Source organism: Rhea americana, unplaced genomic scaffold, assembly GCF_003343005.1.
Source record: "Rhea americana isolate MKP2758 unplaced genomic scaffold, rheAme1 scaffold_140, whole genome shotgun sequence".
Taxonomy (NCBI): Eukaryota; Metazoa; Chordata; class Aves; order Rheiformes; family Rheidae; genus Rhea; species Rhea americana.
The window spans coordinates 677,526-701,185 of NW_028185484.1; the positions used below are offsets into that span (position 1 = coordinate 677,526).

Sequence of the window (23,660 nt, forward strand, 5' to 3'; positions counted from 1 at the left end):
TACACATGGATAACATCAAAAAAATAAATAAATGTTGCCTTAGTGAAAGTGGTTAAAAGGGTCTTGAAGCTAACTGACGTGTGTTGTCATGTCGCTCAAGGCATTAACATCTGACACGCTTTCAGGAGCCGAATTGCACTACAGAGTTATCCATGTACAAAAATGAGCTGCCAGACAAACATGAATAAAAAAAAAAAAAAAAAAAAAAAAAAAAAAAAAGACAAAAAAAAGAAAGAAAAAGTAATAATAAGAAAAAGAAATTAGAATTGTTTTTACATATCATCTTGATTTTGTTCTGCACCCATGAGCCTGAGTAATGTTTCTCAGTGTGATGTAGCTAGCCCATTTCATTGTGAAAGGAGGTGCCTGATGTTAGTGCAAATTTGCAAAGGTATGGGCTTGGCAAAAAATTTTAGAGTAATTAATAAACAGCAGAGGAATTTTTCATCTTTTATGGTTTGCATATGCCTGCCTTGATACATGAACTCCAGTGAGAACACCRAATGAGCACTTTGATTTAGCTGTGTCTCTATAAAACTTGCTTCTCTGGTATTTAGATCCCTCAGCATTGCTTTAGGACTGTTAGCTCTCAAATTTGGAAGTGGCTGGTTGCTTCTAAGGCACTGCACAGTAAGACACACACCTGGCAAAATAAAGAGACAGAGAACATTTTCTGATCGTTCTTAGCTGCTTCAGAAGACAGCAGTGGCAAAGATAAAGATTGAGGGAGTTTTAAAAGAAGTAGACCTACTACGATTTTATCTCTTTGTTCATGAAAAGCGGTGGCTAGCAGAGATGGAGTGCAGTTGAAAGATAATAGCAGTAATTTCTCTAATCTTCCCTTTTCCCAAGTTTCCTCCACCCTGCTCCTAGTCACTGATCGCTGGAGAGCAAGAGGAGACCAACTAACGGGCAGAAGTTTCCGACTATGCATGCGAGCACATGATGTTGTTAAGCTACTGTAAATTTAATCAGATATRTTCTGTAATGTGGAAAGGAAATTCCATTTAGGAGAAGCAAGCTGCTTAATTTTCTCCACCACCATCAATAAYTGTAATGGTAACTGCTACTGTTATTGTTGTCATTTTTTTTAATTACAGATCCAGGTAGAAAGGAAGAATTGGTTCCCTTTCCAGTTAATGCTATGTATTCTCCAGCTTCCTTTTTATAGTCAAAAGTGAATGAATTATTCTCATGACAAAGTCTGTTTTATGCTAAGTATACCAGTTAACTATCCCAAATATGAGAATTCCAGWACAAAGAGCAGCTTGTCAGATCTGTCAGCACTGTGTAAACAAAATGCCMGAGACACAGGAAAAATAAACACAGCATCAACAATATTTTTCACTAGGCAACATGCAACACTGAAACAGAACCATGCAGGATGGTAATAAAGCACGTACTTTAGCAGTGATCCTTACCTATGGTGTCTCCTTGCTCATGCACCATGGAGGCCAGGTCTTTAATGATCTGGTTCACGTCAAGCATGTCACTCTGGAAAAAAAAGACATTAACATTAATGTTGAATGGATAAAGCAAAACAATCGCCCCCCAAAACTTTGTCTATGCAAAACCAGAAGAAAAATTTTTAACGCTCCAGTAATAAATTAAAATCCCCTTAAACAAAGCCATGGATAGCTGGATCTAAAGTCAGACAGTTGACCTGAGCTTTCTATAAGAAACAAGTAGAATGATTAGATTATACGGTTGCTTTTCAGCATTGTGGGTCACTAACAGAGAAAAAAAAGAACAATAAAAACAGCGACAAATCATTGTTTCTGGAGAGGTAGACCTTTCATCCTAGAGTGCAAATTCTTACTTTTTTTTTTTTTTTTTTTAAGGTCTTTCAGCATAGTTTCCTTCTGATAAAAGGCTATTTGTAAATTGATGAAGATCTGATCAACAAAGAACCCTGAATTCTAATCTCAGACAATATTTTTAGGGCAATCAGAACAGCTATTTGATGAATGTATTCATTTATATCTTTTCAAATGTAAAACAAACAAACAAACATACAAACATACAAAGAAAAAAAAAGAAGGAGAAGAAAGAGGAAAAGGAGGAGAAAGAGAACTAAATGCAGCACATAAATTTTCTTAGTTAAAAACCAGCRTATTGCCAGAGTCTGATTCCCTCATTCTTGAACACCTACCATATACAAGAGCAAATGTGAGCATATGTTGACTTCATGTCTGACTTTAATGGAAACAATTAATCTAGCAATGAGATAATGCTGAAAGCACTAGAAAGGCAATATTGGTAGAGCATAAAAAAGATACTCGAGAAGGATGGGTTTTGCTTAGCTGTTTAAATCACAGAATCGCAGAATGGATGAGGTTGGAAGGGACATCTGGAGATCATCTAGCCCACCCTGTCCTGCTCAGAGCAGGCTGCTGAGGTCTGTATCCAGTCAGGYTTTGTAAATCTGCAAGGTGGAGACTCCACAACCTCTCTGGGCAACCTGTTTCAGTGTCTGACCACTTGTGGAGTAAAAAAGCTTTTTCTTATGTTTAAATGGAATTTCCTGTAATTCAGTTTGTGTCTAATTACCTCTTGGCTCTGTCACCACTTGTCAGCAAGAAGAGTTTCTCTCCATCTTCTTTACTCTTTCTCATCAGGTATTTATAAAAACTAGTAAGATCTCTCTGAGCCCTCTCTTCTCCAGGCTGAAMAGGATTTTTACAGGCTTTCCTCATATGACAGATGGTCCAGTCTCTTTACCATCTTTGTGGCCCTTCACTGGACTCACTCCAGTAGCTCCATKTCTCTCTTGGACTGGGGAGCCCAGAACTGGACACAATACTCCAGCTGTGGCCTCACAAGGGCTGAGGAGAGGGGCAGGATCACCTCCCTCAACCTGCTGGTATGCTCTTCCTAATGCAACCCAGGACACCATTGRCCTWCTTGGCCACAAGGGCATATTGCTGACTCATAGTCAACTTGTTGTCTACCAGGACCCACATCTCCTTCTCCACAAAGCTGCCTTCCAGTCAGTCAGCTCCCAGTCTGTCCTGGTGCATGGTGTTATTCCTCCCTACATGCAGGACTCTGTGTCTCCCTTTGTTGAACTTCATAAGGTTCCTCTCTGCCCACTTCTCCAGCCTGTCCAGAATGTTGTCCTGAACAGCAACACAAACTTGTGGTGTATCAGCCGCTCTTCCTGATTTTGTATCATCTGCAAACTTGTTGAGGGTGCAGTTGATCCCAGTGGCCACGTCATTAATGAAGAGGTTAAACGGCACTTGATGCAGTATTGACTGCTAGGGGACATCACCAGTGACTGGCCTCTAGCTGGACTTTGTGCTGCTGATTACAACCCTCTGAGCTCAGTGGTTCAGCCAGTTTTCAGCCTACCTCACCATCCATTTATCTAGCATGTACTTCATCAGCCTGTCTATGGGAAACAGTGTCAGAAGCCTCGTTAACGTGGAGATAACCAATATACCCTGCTCTCCCCTCATCTACCAAGCCAGTTATCTCATTATAGATGATTATCAGATTGGTCAGGCATAATTTTCCCTTCATAAATCCGCATTGACTACTTCTAATCATGTTCTTGTCCGTAACATGACTGGAAACAGTATCCAGGATTAGCTGCTCCATCACCTTTCTAAGGATCAAGCTAAGGTTGACTGGACTGTAGTTCCCCAGGTTCTCTTCTTCCCCTTCTTAAATACAGGAGTGACATTTTCTTTCTCCCTGTTCAGAGGTCTCTCCTGATCACCATGAGTTTCAAAGATAATCCAGAGCGTCCTCACAAAGACACTGGCCAGCTCCCCCAGCACTCATTGGTGSATCTCATYGCATCCCATGGACTTGTGTATGTCCAATTTGTTTAAATGTCCCCTGACCTGATCCTCCTCCACCAAAGATCTTATCTCTGGACTTTCCCACAGCTCTCAGGGACCTAAAGTCCAAKCTTACCAGTAAAGACCGAACAGAAGAAAACACTAAGTACCTCAGCCTTTTCCATGTTTCCTGTCACCTGRGCCACTGCCCCATTCAGTAGTAGGTCAGTATTTTCTCTAATTTGCCTGTTGCTGTTAATGTACTTGTAGAAAACTTTCTTGCTGCACTTCATGTCCCTTGCCAGATTCAACTCCAGATGGGCTTTGGCTTTCCTTACCCCATTCCTGCAGGTTTGTATAGTGTCTATATGCTCCTCGCGGGTAACCTGTCCATTCTGACACTTTTTGTATGCTGCCTTTTTATGACTGAGTTTTATCAGCAGCTTCTCGTTCATCCATGCAGGTCTCATGCCACCTTTGCTTGACTTCCTGCATGTTGGGATAGATGTACAGTACGGTATGTATAGTATAGCAGGACCTAAACACATTTCATTGTATTTTTCTACTCCAGGTTGTATAAGAAACTAAGAATATCATAACAATTGCAAAGAAGAAAGAAAGAAAAGGACTCACTATAAATAAGGCATCTTTTTATGTATTATTCAGCCATTCACATCCTATCATAAGAGGAAGGCAACCTTAACTCCGCACAGATCGCATTTCTATTCCCAAAGTTCTTACAAATAGAATTGCAGTGAGTCTTGGCTTTCCCTTATAATTATATTCTCTCATGACGGGGAAAGAGTTTTCTGCATTGGGTGAGTCTTGATTTGGAAAAAAATAAATATTTGTCTTCCTTCTGCTTTAATTTTTTATTTATTTGTTTCAGTGAATTCGTATTAGATACAAGTTGAGTATAGTGATCTTAGCTCATTAAAAAAAAACCAAAACTTGTCATAATTTCCCAGTTGTAAAGATATTKAACCCCCAAATGAATATATTTGCCCCAAAATATTTTTTTTTTGCACATTGCTCCAGCCAACTGAATGGGCTGAACAGCTGAAGAACATGAGCTTCAAAGTCAGCTGTTTTTTTCCCAAAGATGAAGGAGTTCCTCATCAAGTCAAACAGCACGTCAAAAAATCATTCTTACGAGTTATGTGCTCTTAACTGTGAAATAATCTAGCTCATCAGGAGCATGCAGCTGCTCACACCAGGAAAAAACTTCACTAAAACTTTCAGTCACAGTGAAGATGTTCAAATACTTCTAATATTGGATAGTCACCTCATTAGTTCAAAAGTTTAATGCAGATCCTTAATCTCCACAAAAAAACAGGAGCTGCTGTATAGTAAATCCAAGTCTTTATTTTAGGCAATTAGCTGACTGATATTGCTAGATTATGTCCCAGGAATCCTCCCCTTTGATGCAAGAATTGGCTTCTTGAGCCAAGAAGTATTGATTCATAAATGATACTGTGTAAAACTGGATAGGTCCTTTCATTTAAGAGGGYCAAGTACTAATGACTTAGTCCTGCAGTCTTTTCTTTCAGCTATTTAGMAAAGCAACAAGGTAACCTCATTCATTCTCCCCTTCAAAGTATGCAAGTACTCTGAAGTTTGAAGTTCTTCAGGCAAGAAGACCTTGAGAAGAAAATGACTTTCTGGGAAAAAAGGCAAGGAGGGGAGCTAGAACTTTAAAGGCAATTATGCATAGATAGAAAATATCAAGTTATTTTAAATTCCTAAGAAAATCTAATTGGCACAAATATATTGTTTCCTGAAATTTAATTGAAAGAGAAGCTGCATTTTGTTTGAGGAAAGGTTATCTATTAGACACCAGAGAATTCAAATTGCAAAGAAATACTGAGTGCATCAATACTAGAAATTTTTCACAACTTACTGGATATCAAAAGAAAAAAAAAACACACAACTCAGACAAAACCAGACTTCATTTTTTTTTTCTATTCTTCATAGAATCAACTTTGCAGACAAAACAAAGGCTGTAAAACCAAAATCAAACCCAAGCTCAGCCAAGACAGCACCATTTTAAGACCATGACATAGGAGCAGCAAAGGTGCCTAAAGCAGTATCTGACACTGGATATAGATAAACTTTTGTTCTATACAGAAACAACAAAACCAGTCAAGCTTGGGGACAGATTTTGGTGAAATCAATTTTCCTACAGCAGTAACTTTTCTCAGCTCATGCTCTCAAAACACAGCACCCTGGGAAGCCTGGAAATCTTCAGGCATGTATGTGTTTTGGAGGAAACGTGTTTTTTATTGCTTTGAACAATAGAGGAGAAACYCATAGATATCCTGCAATACATACGGGAATCCTCCACAGGCGGGTGTGCAACATCTCTCTTCTCCCCTTATCATCCCAGGGTGCTTTCTGAAGCACAGAAAACATTCCCTAAGAACCCACTCCTCGCAAGGCTAACTGCATGGTAATCCATTTTTCTGCTCAGGTCCTGCTGCAGCTCTGGTCCATGATGCCAAGAAGTCCAATTGCTTCGACTTCAGTTTTAAAGAACTCAGCTTTCCTCCTAGCCAATTTAGAAATTGTGCACAACAAATCCACACGCGTCTTCTGAAGTTTGTTCTGAGAATTTAAGTGGCATTGCATTCAATCATATAATGCTACGGAATCACATTCGTCTGTAATAAAACCTGGGAGACTTGTTGTGAATTCCCAAATACACCAAACTGTTGAATAACCGAAGAAGTAGGAGAAACAAATAGTTTTAACAAAAAGGGAGAATTCACAATAAAAGAAAAAACAACCTCCAAACAAAGGCTGGTGTAATGCATTAGAAAATGCATGTCATTCATTTACTTGTCAAGCATAGTCAAGCTTTAATTATGTATGGTATTATTCATAACTTGTAAATTCTTCAGAATATTTTGTAAAAACAATGAAGTTTAAGTATCTTGAGATTGCACTTGAGCATTGTGGTAGTAAATCATTGCCAAGAATTGAGGAGAAATTAATTCTGATTTTCTGGTGTGGAGGAGTTGTTTGTTTTTTGTAAAAATCTTTGAGAAAAGAAGGCTAAAGTTCAGCAAAATGTGAAGAAATGAGGATTAACTTTAATGTGTTGTGCTGCTCTTATTTAACTGCTTAGTAAAAGATCATTAAGGAAAAAATAAACAAATAAACAATAATACTAAAAATTCCAGAATGCTCACTTGTCTCTCTCAGCTAAATTCCCACAGACATCAGTCACTGGTCTCTGTTGCTTGTGACATAAACCGTATTCTTTCTACTCGTCAGCTAATCTACTTTGCTTTGCTCTGCTATTCTTACTGCACTTCAGGTAAACACAACCTAAAATCCATGAACTTACATTTGCACATACGTTTGGTTAGACAGAGGTTATTGTGAATTATTGCATTATACATCCTTTCGGTATTTCCACTGGACTAGAGCAAATGGATAACCTGGTCTAAGAAAGACCAGATGGTATACGGACCACCTCATAGGGTCCTCCTCAGCTAGTTTCAATGCAAAAAGTAGGTTTCTACCTACTGATCACAGGATATCATGACAGAAACAGAAAGGAAGAATGAGAAATGAAATTCAATATTATCTATGAAATATAGTGCTTCAGATTTGTGATTTATATTCAAGTGCTTGGGACAAACTACCCATCTGCTGTTGCAGAGCACAGAGCCTATTCAAAGCATTGTAACCACGCTTAAAATTATTATTCAACAAAAATGCATTAYTTTAAGCTTGCTGCTCAGCTTTTAGAAAAAGGAAGAAATGAGTACTGTATTTAAGAAAAACAAACAAATGAACAAGAGTCAATTGTAAAGCATAGCGCATAAGCGACGTGACCTGAAGCATGGAATCTGCTGTGTAATTTAACCTGGCAATATGAAATTTCCAAGCGTTCAAGAAATAYGTAAGCAAAATACAAGAGAAAAATAGAAGAAATAAAAATAGCTAGAAATGAAGACCTACGATAATAGGGTACATCTAGGAGTTATATTCCTATTTCTTTTTTCCAGTTTAGCTCCATCACATGAAATATCTTTGAACTTGCCAGTCATCGGAGTTTGCTAACAAAATTACACTGCTGAGGTGTCCTATGTTTCCATATACCATGCAGAATGCACAGTGAAAAACAGCTCCTCATAAATCCTTTTGACTCCCCATAAGGATTTTAATTGTTTCCTCTAAATCTCTTTTTCCAAAGGAGAGATCCAATGTATAGATGAGTGTACTAGGTTTAAGGTGGTCCATACTGGGAAAAAAAAAAAAAAAAAAAAAAAGGCATAGACCTTGTCATCAGTAAAATCAGAGGTGATAATGCTAATATATGTTAACACTTGTTTTTTTTCTAGATATCTGCTTATGAAAATACAGGCTCTGCCTACATACACACACCTTTATAACTGTGAAAGTATATGTCATTTGAAGGGGAGGCACTTCTGAAAGACCGGGCAGAAGAAGCCTAGTTTTAAGAAAGGAGCTCAAAAAAGAGAAGTTGTCCAACTGATGGTTAAAGGAAAGTGCATTGAACCCAGCCAAAGTCTGTYCCTGCCCTCAAGTAGCCACATGCAGAAGGACACAGGAGAACCTCCAAAAGACAAAAGAAAAGGCAGCAGCTGAAGATGACCAGAACAGAAGAACAGCCAACAAGCAAGTCAGGCAAATGGGGGGAATTTGGGGGAAAATGGGGGAAAAAGCCAGGGGAATGTAAGAATTTGGGACTCTGAAGATCTGAAGAATAAATTCTAATGGGAGAGAACTAGTTTGAAAACTTCATAACAAAAATTACTAGGTTAAAACAGCAGCAGTTTTTGAGTAATTTAACCTGAGACTGTAAGTGAACACTGTCTCTGCAAAGTAGTGAGCATTTGCAGGATGAGGCACTTGCCCATTTCCATCTAAACAAATTTATGAGGGTGGGAGCTGACTGGGAGCAGATGTGGGAGGAGCAGGGAGAGAAGAAATGATAGATAGATAACCTTCAAAAACTTGCACAAGGATTTGCAAAAACGCATCATCTCTATAAAAGTAAGCTCTTTACAAAATAAACCCGACTGCTTGGAAGCAGATTCTGAAACATGTAATATAATGTCTGTGCATTGCTATATGTGGAACTCCAGAAAAAATGAATGTGTTTGCTCTCCTTGGAAAATTAAAAAGAAAAAGCTCTTTGCAGTTTCTGGTATGTTTTACCAAAGAGATGTTCCTCATGTCCTGATCCATCTGCAACACCCTTGGGTCATCTCCTACCCTGTGGCCAGCATGAGTGAACCACAGATCCCGAGCACACACAAAAAAAAGATTATCAAAGCATGGTGTTCATCTTCCCCTGTTCTCTTCCGAGAGGGAAGGAAGGGAAAGGGACAAGCTTGTATAAAAAAAAAAAAAAAGGGAAAAAAAAAAAAGAAAAAAAGCCCAGCAAGTTTCTTTGATGCTAGATGGGCAAAAACTAAATCTTGCTGCAACAGGCGTTCAACAAATATTTTTCTCTTGTCTATGGCTGGGGAGAAAAAAATGACATTCTATAAATCAAACTGATTCAGCCTAAGCAACAACAGACCAGCAGAAAATTGTTTTGAGGGCAGAAGCTATCCAGAACAGCAATTACAGACTGAGTTAGATCTCCTCTGGGACTGCACAACAGCCAGCGTGGGGAGCTTCTCTCTCCCCCTTGCTCACTTGCGCGTGCTTCTGCTCTTTTTTGTTCTCTTAGCAGTCGGTGTGATCTTGGGAAGTGCAGCATTGCACTGTGTAATTAAAATAGTTATGTTGAGCTTCAGCATGCTAATCCTCTGTCTTCCTGGGGACAGTAGGCTCAAAAGCACTGTATAAACAGCGCTCATGCCAACCAGAAGCAAAAGAGGGGCTCTGGAAGGTATGATGCCTCATCCTCATTTAAAAGAGATGAGGCCATTGTAGAGGGCACCTCAAGAGGTATGAATAAAGGGAGATCCTGGAACTAGCCAGCTAGTAGCATTATTCATCACACCCTGAGAAATAACCCAATGACATGTTCAATCTACAGTCTCGTCTTTGGTGAAAACGTCTGAGCAAATTTCTATGTGATGATGGGGGTGAGGCTGGAAGACCGAACTGCTTTGCCTATTTGAAGAAGAGGCAGGAGCAACTTCTCCTGCAGTACTGAAAAGAGTGGAAAAGGTGGCAATTTATTTACTGTAGCCCACTTGTTCTTGGGCATGCTAATGAGACTGCTGACACRTCAGATACCTGTAGTTACTATTTATTTTAGTGATGTGCTTGAATGAATTGGACACTCAACCTCCAACTCACCGTATCTACCACCCGCACTGTGTGACTTCCAACCAGTAGCAATCCGAGCATGAGCCAGTTTGACAGGCTGTCCCCTTGGAAAACGTCTCTCCTCTTAAACATCTCAGCTCATTTGAAGACATCTCTACAGCCTGTGTTAATGACAGGTGTCACTATCCTTGATACTACCTGACATGTGTGGGAGGTATCACACAGTGGCAGTAGCCCGTTACTGTGAGATGGCCTGTTAATATCTTTTAGCTGCCTCTTGCAGTACACTCTTGCTTTGAACCATCACAATTTGTACATTTAAATCAGATTGCCTGCAAGCATGCATCCCCATCGCTGTCACTCATGTCCTCTACATCCCTCAGTGTCTTCTGCCCTTGTATAGATCGTAGAGCATTTAAGGCAGGTATTTTCCTTACTTTATCAGCTCCAAGTCCATGCTGAAGGTCAGAACTGGCTTAGTATCTCAGGAAACTATAATAACACAAATGTTAGGAATAAATACTTTGTCCTTTTAAAATGCTGTAGATCTGGAAATGAGAAACACCTTAATGAATGAGCTTTTCAACAGCTCGGCTTTTAAGCAGGTATCCTCACTTCCTATTCGGGAGAGAGGCACGCATTAAAGTAGAAAAATCATGCTACTACCCATGGTTTTGAACTTCATATGAATTTATGCTCAAAATTTATTTCAAACCTGGCAGTTTATAAAAGTATGTGATTTCAAAAATACATAAACATATGTGACTATTCAAACAGACACATGTACAGATCTATTTTTCGACACCCAGCCACAAACACAGCCACCTGTATAAACAGTAAATGTGTACATAGATCCTCTAATAATTTTCTTTTTTAAGATCTGACTGGCCCCCAATATAGACCGGGTGTTAAATGAGCATTTGAGGCGTCGCAGATTGCAGAGATACAAGCACAGCCTATTTCCGTCTGCAGTAACTCAAACCGGAATGCAAATCGCAGGCTGTTCGGGCTAAACACCGCGGCGCAAGATAAGCAGGAACACCGATATGCTCTGATAACAGGCGACGAACCAACCACMACMACAACAACAARAAAAGAAGCGGCTTTGTTTAGTTTTGACAACAAAAGCCGCATTGATTCCATTTTATCTTCGGGTTAATGGTATGATAGCTCGATATCAGGCAGAGCGGAGACGGGACTGGCTCTCRCCAGACATCAGAGGAACAACGCTCCTGAGCTGGAAACAGAGGACGCAACACCACCAAGGAGCAGAACAACGGAGCGACGTCTCAGAAACCTTCCGCGGCGGAGGAGAGCACCTGCAGCTCCCCGCCGCTCACTTCGCTCCCCTTCCTTCACCCCCGGCTCCCTCCCACTCCTACCCCTTCCCCCACAAGCTCAAACCCTTCCTGACGAAGAGGGAAAACTGAAGGGAGATCTGCAAATAAAGAAGATGAAGAAGGAAGCGACTCCATTGCTGTTTTGAGTCCAGGGGAGAACGTCAGCCCCGCTCTCTGAAAGGGGTTACGCTGCAATTTTACTYCTTTCCGCCCTGCGTCTGATGTTGCTGCGCTTTGTTAGTACAGGTGACRCAAGCCTCTGGGACTTTATAATGCATATTTAGAAGTCGTAACACCAAAAATGCATTAGCCTGGTCACAGCTAAATCTTGTTGTCAAAAGTTTTGTTAGGTTACGTATTTGTTCTTACACTGTTATGAAACAAAACACCTGCCCCGACACCACAAAACCAAGTGTGCTCCCCCATAAAGAAGTTTTTATCATCTACTCTACTACTAAAGAAAGATCTATATCCCTGTGTTAAAAAAAAAAAATGTGTTGTAAATGAAAGAAGCTAGTAGATTAGAAATATTGCTTCTATTTTGTGCACCAGAAAGCTTTCTGCATGAATTTGAGCAACTCTCCTGCCCTCGCTTCCCAGGGGTTGAATCCAGGAGGCCAATCTGAGGCTAATTTCCTTTACGTCTGTGAAGCAGTGAGACAGCACCAAAACAAGGGCATAAAAGATCAAAAAAGAATAAATGCAAATAAAGGTAAGGAAACGTGTAGCATTGTGGCCTGCATACAGTGGAAATAAAAATGCTTAGATAAGAAGAAAGCCCTCTTGATTGAGCATATCCATTCGAGTTTGTGAGCTTTGAGTTTGTGAAATCTGCCAGCCTGACAACCTGACAGAGAAAATGAAATATAAGGCAAAATATAAAAATGAATGCCACATCAACTGGAGAACTGTCCATCCAGAGTTACCCACAGTCTTGCCTGAGAAAAGTCTTTTATGAGCTGCAGATCACTTGGTCCTTCCTGCAAGAGCTGGACAACAAACACACCGATAAGATGCCATTGTCGGGGACTGGTTTATGATGTGGATACCTGTCCGCCAGGAACTATTAGTCTATATTACATAGTTATTTTATACCAGCTTCCAAACCACTCCAATGAGCCATGGGTCTCTTCAGCAACAAACTGTGAAAAGTGAGATATATGGGTTCACACAGCAACCTACRAAAAACTTTTCTTTTCTATAGAAATACTTGTTAGGGGACACTTACTCTTTTAAAAAAGAAAATAAAGTGTTTTTAGTATTTACGGCTACATTTTTTTTGTAGCTGTTCCGAACAAGAAAGTCTCTTGAGTACTAAGTGACCAAAGATATGGAAATCCATAACCAAACTCCAAGCTCAGTATCTTACATGCTGATTTTTCCTTTAGTATCCTCTACTTTCTGCCCCAGGCTGCCATGTGTAAACTAATTCGAGTAGTGAGGGAAGTAGCTGCAATCTATCACACTGACTGATACCAGCCCCAGGAAAGGTAGTTTATTGCAGGTGGTATGTTATCTTCCAAAATAGAAACTGTGCAAAGATTATGACAAAAACCTCAACTTTTCCTACACTTTATTTGCAGCACTATTACTTCTTCACTCTGGATTTATTTCCATGAGGGTCATTTAACCAGAAGAATACAGTGGAGAAATTCATTTTCTTTTTAGGAGTGTTCTGGGAAACCAGGCAAATAGAGTAATCTTAAGCTGCCATGTATTATCAATTGCCACTCAATTATTTTACTTAAATAAAATACTCATTGTAGAGTCTGATCTGCAGATATCGACTAAGTGATTTATTTAGGAGCACTATTTATTCTTGAGGAAAACAAAATTACAAAAAAAACCCCAAACTTTAGCTGAAAGGGAAAAGATGAAGAAGACAAGGGATAGGGGAAAACTGACAATACCTGATTCCTTCTCACAGTTCTCTGCTATGCTGCCAATTCTCAGTTTGGAAATAGCTGAAACTACTGTATTCCGTATAGAGTCTGGAGATAATTAAGTCCTCGTTATAAGTGGTGTCCACAGTCTGGGTGCAGGGAGGCCTCCGCAGTCTCTTACATATATCACTGAAGGTTTTAAACTCAAGTCCTCCATCTTCAGGAAGCTGAAGGTGCACAGCCCAAATCCAAGCAGTCTACACTCTGCATTAAGCACAAGCTTGGTCATAGGGTAAATTAGGCAAGAAGGTCTCCACACTACAACCTGACCTACATTTACCTGCCCATCATATCACAGAAGCCAGTTGCTTTTTGACCACAACATAGATGTCTGTTGATGCCACAGAGGAAGGACCTCAGGGTCTATAAAGGAGGGGACAGCAAGGAATGGGTCGCAAGCTGGGTAAACTGTTTTGGTGGTCTGCTTCCAGTTCACAGTTTTCAGATTTGATACATGCAAACAGAAACAAGCCCGAAAGGAGAGTAAGACAGGTATATAGATGAGGAAGGGCAGACCCTAGTGGTTGCCAACTCTTTAACAGTCAGCCCTAAATCAGGGCTGAGACATCTTTATCTATATTAAAGGTCCTCATTGTAGGAAACTGCTTCTTTACCAGTCTTACTGATTCTGACAGCAACTAGATTTGTTTCTCATCATCATCTCTTGTCTGAGGGTTGGTTAATCCCATTGCCCCAACACTGTCCATAGGACACAGAGGGGTGAAAGGGTTGCTCCCACCAAAGATGGGGTATGGCAGTCCAGGTTTCCGAAAGCTGCAGATAGCACTACCTCCTTGAGTCTCCATATATCCTGGGCTTTCCCAAAGTTCACATGCTCCTGAAGTACATGTCTTAGTGGCACAAACTGGGCAAAGAGAAGATGCATGCTCCATACAATTAAATAAAGTACCTATGCCCTTTATTTCCCTCTGTGCTTCTGAAGTGAATAGTATGCTTTTTGTAGACTCTGCCAGATTTTGGCTCTGCAGACTGCAGTAATTAAGATTATATTGTTGACACTCATTCGGTGTATTTTTAGTCAATGATACAGGCTAGTTAAAAGACATAAGCGCTATGTAAAGGCATCTGAAGGGCAATTAATTACAATTGCAGCTAAGACTTATAAAATAAGTACTTGTCTGTTTTCACCTCCTGTAAAAAACAGACTTGCTGGAGCTGATTCTCCAAAGAAACCCTTGCATGCGTTTAGCCTCTGTTCTGTATATGTGAGCTTCTTTTTAAAAGTATCCATTATATCCAAAATGATTAATTTCATTGTTCACAGATTTCTCTTAATGCTTAATTTACACCTATTTGTCTTTAGTTTCTACTTGGTAATTTGTTACTATCCTCAACCTTAAATGCTTTAAATTATTCTACTCTTTTTTAAATGCTATTACACATCAAGTATTTCTCCATGGTCATCATGGCTCAACTAATCACTGCTACACTTTCTGAGCCCGCAGTTGGTAAATTCCTGTAATTTCTCTTCATAAATTACACTTAATATTTCTTCTTTATTTCTCTCCCTCTGGATCATCTCCAAATTTCTAATAGAAAAAGCAGTCCAAACAGCTCTTACTTCTTACACACCTTCTTATCAGATAAAACATTCCAATGCCTAAGGCAGATGCTAAAGACAATTTGTTTTACTTTCTAACTGTCTGTATGTACTCTCATTCACCAGGAAATTCCCATTTCCAGGTTTAAACTGTGGCAGTGTCTTACACCATGCTGATGAACAGTTGCCTGCTGCATCTCAGAGGTAGACGCATTCTTCCGGTGGGTACCACTGGCTGAGCAGTCTAGAAAAAATGTTTTAGATCTGCTTCTGCAATATAAACAGATTAGAAAGCTGCAAGCTCTTATGTTGGTTACTTGCGCAGTCTCAGAAACCTCCTGCTTAGAAGAAAATTTTCCTTAGGCTCCCTCAATAGGCACAGGAGGGAGGCAGACACCTTTGGAAAATAGTTCAGATCTACGGGACTTCAGTAGCCTTGAGATGAGTTTGCATGGCAGGTAGCACTGTAAAGGGAGAAAGAATCATCTGAGCTACTGCAGCCCCTCTCCCAGAATGAAAAATATGGTTCAGAAATGCAGTTTGATCTCCCAGCCCTGAAGACAACATAGCTGTACTGGCACAAGGTAAGGTAACCATACTGAGCTAGGTATCGTGAGCTGGATTATGAATGTCTGACGCTCTAAAACAATATGTAATTGCTTCTTCAGAGCTTCTGCTTAGGCCATGCTTTACTACCGACAATGCCCTGCACTTTGTAAAATGTCATTTACTTCCTGCTAATCTGGACCAGTTCTTGAACATTTATTATTGATCTTCCTCAGATGACCTTTTCAGAGGGACCTAGACAGGCTGGAAAAATTGACAGACATGAACCTTATGAAATTTAACAAAGGGAAGTGCAAAGTCCTGCACTGGGGGAGGAATAACATCATGCACCATTACAGGCTGGGGGCTGATCAGCTGGAAAGAAGCTTTGCCGGAAGGGCCCAGAGGTCCTGGTGGCAGAGAAGTTGCATGTTCACCCTGAAGGTGGCATTAGCTAGAGTGTAGCCAGCAGGTCAAGGAAAGTGATCCTTTCCCTCTGTTCACCATTTATGAGACCACATGTGGAGTATCCTTAGTTTTGTGCTCCTTTGCACAAGGACATTGACATATCAGTGAGTCAACTAGGATAACACCACCATGCTCAGGGGTCTGGAGCACATCACATAGTTGTAGAGGCTGGGGAAAGCTGAAAGAGATGGAGCCTGGAGAAGAGAAGGCTCAGATAAGCCCTTATTGCTGTCTACAGTTACCTAATAGGAGGGTGCAGCAGTGACGGAGCCAGATGGAGCCAGGCTTCTTTTCTGTCTTCGCTTATCCAGGATGGATAAGAGGCAAATGGGCACAAGTTAAAACACAGAAAATTGCGATTAGATATAAGAAAACAAAATTACCCTATAAAAATGGCCAAACACAGGAACAGATGGCTAGTGCATTTCCCCTCCAACATAGCCTGAGATTTTACTATTTAATACCAGTCTGTTTCTTTTCTTTTCTTCTTCTTCTTCCCTCCCTCCCCCTCTTTTTTTTTGCTTGAAGGTCTCATGATAGTCACTCCTTTCTTCCTTTCAAAATGCAAAGCAAATTAGCCACTTCCGCCACATGGTTACCCATCCACAGTCAATTATCAGTCTTCTTGTAACCTAGATCACAATCAAGACCTTAAAAATCTCTTTTTATTTACCTGTCTCATTTTGCTGAATTGTGACTTATAGAATAACAACAGAAGTAGGTAAAAACAAGTGTCTTTCTTACCTACAAAGAAGCTAAAGGCAATAATGAAGGAGACTCTTCAAGGGTCAGAGAGCCGGGGGTGGTACACGCAGTGTGACACTGCTAGCCCTGAGACAGCAGACATCTGATCTCCACCACGAGCAAAGTCTGCATCACCAGCCTCAAGCTGGGCATAGTCATGAGCTACATGAAGCTCCTCAGACCAGACTGTGGCTTTTCACAGCAGGGTCTTTCTAAGGGAAATGAATCACTCCTCAACATTTCCAGAGGAAAAGGAGTCTATTTTTGTTCTTTGGGTCTTAAGCACAAAGATAGCCTCTGGAACAAAAGATAGCATCATGAATTCAGGGGAAATGAATATGTATACTATATTATATATGTATAGTATTCTCTAGGCAAGCAAAGGGAGCAAAGTTTACAGACTTTTAACTAACTGATACCTTTCAGTTACGAGGCAGAAAGTGATAGATAAGGTACTCTTTCCACACATTGCTTTAGACAGTGAGGCTCCAGATACACTATGGTTAATGTCAGAAGAGGAAAGTGAGACAATGTTAAATTGACCACATCGTTTCATCTCCAGAAATTTCTAGAAGACAGCAAGGAATACTGGTCTTTAGTGTTATAAGATTCAACAAAGACCAATTCTGTTGAATTATTCATTGCCTCTGTGACAGTGTTTGGATCTACCTTCTGACTATGGGAACTACAAGGAGGACAGTTCACCTGGTATTTTCTAGTGCAGGATACCATAGCATTTTAAATATGCCAGTGCCCTGACAAAAAGCAAGCATGAAAGGAGGTAGCTTTAGCCCCCTTGAAGGTTTTATAGTGGTAATGCTCATCAGCATCCCAAAGATTTGTGTAAAAAAATAAAAGAAATTGTAAAGACATTCACAACATGGTCATCATGGTTTCAACAGTACAGTCTTGCTAGACACATCTCTTAATGTAAAACAAAACTTGGGGCTGAAAYTCTTCCTTCTGTCTAGGGCCAGGGAATATGTCTTTACAGAGAAAAGCATGGATGTACTGTTGATTATTTACACTAGGAGGCATAAAACCCAAATATAACAGCTGCTTTTTAAACCCCCCCCCCCCCTTTTTGTTTTTTCTCTTAAATTCCTTGGATTTCTCAAACATTTCTTTTCCCCTTTTTTTTTTTTTTTGTCTTTCTTCAGTTTCTTCAGCTATGAACCACCTTCATTCAGTTCCTTATAACCAACTTAATCTCAGTTCAGAGACGGCGTGTGACATCCCAAATCCAGAAATCTTTTGCCCATCTAATAGCAGCACTGTGAGTTATACTACTATTCAATAACTAAAATGATGGTTAAGAACTATCAACATGCTGCTCTCTCTTTCTGATCAAGGCAGATCGCATTCAAACAATGAATTATCAGTTCTATTTTGTCAGTTTTTACATATGTGTTGTTATCACATGGGGGAGACAAGATGCTCTCAGAGAGAAAGACCGAGGTCACTTAAAGGACTGAGCTATTTACGGAGAGCATTTGGTGGATTGCATGTAGGTATGTACACACATATATCTACCGCTCAGCAAGGTGGCCTGGGCTCCCTTCAGAGTCAATGGAAATCAAACTGAGGACTCAAGAAACTGAGATTTAGGACTAGATAGGTTCAAACTGCCCAGGTCTCATGAAAATTAATGTGGAGTCCTTTGGGAAATGGCTGAAGCAACCTTAGTGCTGTTAACTTTGCAAATTCATGGCAAATATTGGGTAAATTTCTGGAAGACTGGAAAAGAGACTACAGTGTGAATAAAACAAAACCAAATAATCTCTGGGAATTGCAGGCCAGTCAACTTAATGTCAGCCCCATCCACCCAGCAAAAGTACTGATACTGGGATAAATAGTCAAATATATGATTTGCAATTTCACAGAAGTTAGCAAGAAAATGAGCAGGAACAAATATGGATTTCTTAAGAGTCAGCTAGTGCCTTTCTAGGGTAGGGCAACACAGATGAGGAAGACGGGAGAAGAAGCAAACAAATACACAAGTAGGCCAACATGGTCTGTACAAAAGATTGTAAAATTGCCTGGGAAACCATAATTAAAAAGTAGTTCTCTGTGCTTAGCACCTAGACTAGAAGGATGCACCAAGATGAGTTCTTCATGGGTTTGTTCTTGATCCTGAACTAACTAGGATTTTTCTGTAATGATTTGGGTGATGGAGTAGAAAGGATGATTATTAAATATGCAGATGCAGTGAAGATCAGAAGGATTTTGAGCCTGTCAGAAGATACAATTAGAATTCAAAGTGATCTTGTTAAGTTAGAGAAATGTTATAAGGAAAAAGAAAAAAAAAATGAAGTCAAATAAGGAAAATACAAAGTTCTCCGGTTAGACACAGAATAGGAAACAACTTGCCAGACAGCAGTCCTCAGATGAAGGTTGTGAGGGCTGCTGGGGCAATGCTGGCATTCGTGAGCCACAATATTGTGTGCAATTTTGAGCATACATCCCCCAAAATATGCAACCTCTCTTGAGAAAGTTCAAAAGAAAGCCAGGGGAGTGATGCAAGGTTGCAGAAACCTACCTTGATAGGAAAAATAGGAAGTAGCATGTTTTCTAATCTGGAGAAGGGAATGATAACGGTTTTCAAATACGTAGGATTGTTGTAAACTGCAAAGAAATTATTTATTTTCTGTGGACAAAAAATTTTAAATTGCAATGGAGGGTACTTAAACAAGATATTTAGGATTTTGGTAGTTGGTCTTCCATGTTTTAGCACTGAGAGATAGACGTGATGATATTTAAAGGTTCCCCCTAACTTTGCTTGTCTAATATCTGATCATAGATTCATAGAATCAGTAATGTTGGAAGGGACCTCTGGAGATCATCTAGTCCAACCTCCCTGCTCAGCAGGGTCACCTAGACCATGGTAGACAGGGTTGCGTCCAGGCAGGCCTTGAAGATCTCCAGAGAATCTCCACAACCTCTCCGGGCAACCTGGTCCAGTGCTCTGTCACTCTCACAGGGAAGAAATTCCCCCTCACGGTCAGGCGGAACTTCCTGTACTTCAATTTGTGCCCATTGCCTCTTGTCCTGTCACACGGGACAACTGAAAACAGTTTGTCCCCATTCCCTTGACACCCTCCCTTCAGGTACTTGTACACATTGATCAGATCCCCCTCAGGCTTCTCTTCCCCAGGCTGAAGAGGCCCAGCTCTCGCAGCCATTCCTCACAGGGCAGGTGCTCCAGCCCTCTGATCATCTTCGTAGCCCTACGCTGGGCTCTTTCCATGTCTCTCTTGAACTGAGGAGCCCAGAACTGGATGCAGGACTCAAGATGAGGCCTCCTTGGGGCTGAGTAGAGGGGCAGGATCACCTCCCTCCACCTGCTGGCAATAGGCTTCCTAATGTACCCCAGGAGACCATTGGCCTTCTTGCCCACAAGGGCACATTGATGGCTCATGGTCAACTTGTCCTCCACCGGCACTCCSMGGTCCTTCTCTGCAGAGCTGCTCTCCACAAGGTCAGCCCCCAGCTTGTACTGGTGCCTGGGGTTATTTTTCCCTAGGTGCAAGGCTCAGCACAGCCCTCAGGTGTGTCAGCACTCCTCCCTGCTTGGTATCATCAGCAAACTTGCTGATGCAGTCAATACAAATCCTGGAGGTTGGAGAGATGCATTATTTAAGACAGCATTCACAACCTCCCCATCAGCTTGAGTTACTAAACTGATTAAAGTATGCACGTCTTCCCCAGCTGTTTTTTGTTAAGATAAATTCAACAAATCTCAGTCCAGCTAAACACCCCTGTCCACAGAAATAAAAGGCAAAACTCAATAAGCTCTAAGCAACTTATCAATAGCAATGAAGACATTTTCTGTCATTAAATAGCAACAGATACCAATCAGACAGCAGTATCTCACCTTTTTAGCATGGAACAAGAGCATTTGCGGACAGTGAAGCCTAACAACAAGGTGCCATCTATCAGCGATGTGTAAAATCAAACCACAAACAACCGCTGCCCAAAGCCTGCATTTAGCCACRGTCAAGCACGTCTGCTGCAGCAGAAGAAAATAATTCTGCGCTTATCATACTGGTAGTTAGTCAAAGAAAAAGTAAAACAGTTATCCTGTCTTCATTCCCACCCAGCCTCTCAAAGAAATGCTAATTTAGAAGTATTTGGATTCATCACTCCAATTTACTAGAAAGTTTTAAACACGTATATGCAGTCATGCTCAGCTCATGCTCTCTAAATTAAAATCAGCTTTCAGTGGAGTGTTTTAAAGTCTCAGTTTTAATTAGTAAACAAGTCAGGTGAGGATCTGTAGCCGAATGAGGAGCCTTGGTTCTCTCCAGGCAAAACCTGGGTGTCCTGAGCTCCAAGAGCGAAGCACTGGGGGGAGGCTGGAGGAGGCTGGGGATGTGGAAGGAGAAGCACAGGGGGAGAAGCACAACCTCTCTGGGCAACCTATTCCAGTGTCTTCGGTTTGCTTTTTGGCTGGTGGCAATAAGTTCTTGCTGTTTGGTGGCTATTTTACGTTAATTGGTGGTCTAAGCTCCCTGGTCTTGAACAGCTGCTGTTCATCTCCCACCAGCAGGACTAAAGGAGTCTTTAAACTTGGGCTACCTCCATGAGAGGCTGCTATCCAGCATCTCGGCCACCTGCAGAACATCAAGACTAACGTCTTGATATCATATCCCTGTATCATCTGCCTCTGCAGGAACCCAAGTCATGTCTGTAGGGCGGATCTGCCACCCCACAGCATTCACAGGCGGTCACTAGCCCCCCTTTCTCCGCACTACTTAGCATGCCTAGRTTTTGATTTATTGGACTCTCACAGTGGTTTATTAATAGAGAGTGTTTCTGCCCTGATTCTAGCCCTGATGTGTGCACTGAACCCTCACCTCTGCCTGAAGCCTCTTGGTGGATTGTTTTGTATCTCTTTTTCTTTTCTTTTTTTTTTTGGAACAAAAAATAGATTGCCATAAATTTTGCCCTATCTGGCGTTTAGTGACAGAGTGGAGTTGCCCTCAGTCACATCTGTTTACCCGGGTAAGCACATTTATAAAGCGATTTCCCATCCTAGTTATTCTGTCAGTGGCATTTCACACTGCAGCTACTTTAATGTAGCATTTTATCACTTGTCCTGCGGGCTGTTGACAGCTGCCAGTTCCAGGGCTTCCTTCTAATTGGATTTTTCTTTTTTTTTTTCTCCCTTGTTTTGCCCCTCACTTTCACCTTTTTTTCTAACTTCTGTGGGGCAGTGGGCAGAAGGAAGGGCTAGATGAATGCCATGACCTACTATGATTTTCAACGTACAGGCATTATAGTCACATAATGTGAAGCTGTGCTACGGAGGAAAAGTTAAACTTCACGGAAGTGTAGCTGCATTTCACTTTGCTATTAGCCTTTTTCACTTTCTCCTGATAAATTCTCCATTAATGCTACTGGTTTTAAATTTCCCTGCTCCCTTGCTGAGTAAAAATTGGATTGTTCATCTCCAAGGCAAGGTACTTTGCATCCTTGCTTGCTGTGATACCTCCTGCCTACCAGAATGACCTAAATCAAACCAGAATAGACTATGATCCGACTCGAGCCGCGGGAAAACAGGAATTATATGCAAGGAATTATACATATATATTGGCTCTTCTTSTCACAGCTCCCCTTCTGGCACATCAGGATTTCAATATAGAGAAAACACTGACACGAAGGAAGACTTGCAAAGTTTGTTTGCACTAACAAYGGCAGCCAGCAGAGAGACTCGTTTCCTCAGCACCAAAGAAACCACAGAGTTAAACCTTTCCAGGCATTTTCTGTTGTTGTYTCAGATTGAGCTTTCCTTGTGCCTTAATGGCAACTTCTAGTTTGCTCAATGGCCCAGCAAGGAGACTTGTAAGTAGAGAGAGAGCATCACCTCCCGGAGCCTTTGTAAGGCTCCAAATTTAAATTTAAATACAATTTAAATCCTTTGGGATGGGGGGAACAGAGTAYGCACTCAGGGCTGGTGCGAATTCGCTGCCTGCTTTGCAGACGATGGATGCACACGAGGCTGCTCAGCCCTGCGCTTTGAACCGTGTAGAAGACAGAGCAGGTTCAATACGAACGGGCATGCAGACACCATCTCTGAGATATTATCACCGTGCAATCCCGCWTTTATATGCATATTTTCCTCTATCCAACTCGACTTGGAAATTATATTTAAGCCTCTTCTGCATTTCTCCCAGGCTTTGGATACACATTTTTCTGGATGTGTTAGTGGACAGAKTCACCTTTTATTTGTAGACGTGAACTCCAATCATCCTTTAGGTTATAAGCCTCCTAGACACCAGAGCCACACTAGGAAAGTATCTTTTGTCAGCAGAAAATCTAAGCCTATTCCCAGATGTTGTTGCTGGTCTGTAAAGTTGTATCACAGGATTTACTGAACACTCCCCAACAAAGAGCAAGAGTTTCATCCTGAGGTGGGCCAACCTTTCTGTTGATCACATTTTCACTTGGCTTTCTTAAATTAAAAAAATAAAGAAATTCCTTCTCCCGAAATGAATTGTAATTAACATTAGATTTTTTTTCAATAGAATTGATTTTTCCTCCCATTTTCACTGCTAGTACGGACTGTCACACCGACAAAAGGGCAACTTGCCAGAATATTACTTAGGTAAGCCTAACACGCCTGAGTGGAAAGCTTTTCATTTGTTCAGTTAAAAGTAAGCATCACAATTAGGACACTTTAACTTTCATTTCACAGACTGGCACAGTTTATAAACGTATTTATTTATGGGGTCATCACTCCATGGTTATCAGAACAATACTATACCTCTTCTTTCCAACAATACTAGACCCATCATGACCAGAACAATTGGCTAAAACAAACAACCTTGTTATTAAATTATTGTACCACACTGAAGCAGAAAATGAGAAGGTTAAGACTGGACATTGAAAAGCAAATAGATGAAGATGAAAGATGAAGTGACAAAAGCTTCTTAACTTACACCCAAAGTGAGAAGAGAATCTAAGAGCTAGGGATGACAGAAGGAGGGATAAAACAATCATTCAAATG

At 40.8% G+C, this 23,660-nt stretch overlaps 1 protein-coding gene across 3 annotated transcripts in view; it reads right to left on the reverse strand.

Moving 5' to 3' along the window:
- TSNARE1 (t-SNARE domain containing 1) overlaps positions 1-23,660 on the reverse strand; it is a 459,605-nt gene that overhangs the window by 175,200 nt on the left and 260,745 nt on the right. For all 3 annotated transcript variants that reach the window (XM_085298727.1, XM_085298725.1, XM_085298726.1), the window contains exon 10: positions 1,422-1,494. In XM_085298727.1, the coding sequence (XP_085154853.1) occupies positions 1,422-1,494 (73 nt within the window). The remainder of the gene's footprint in view (positions 1-1,421; positions 1,495-23,660) is intronic.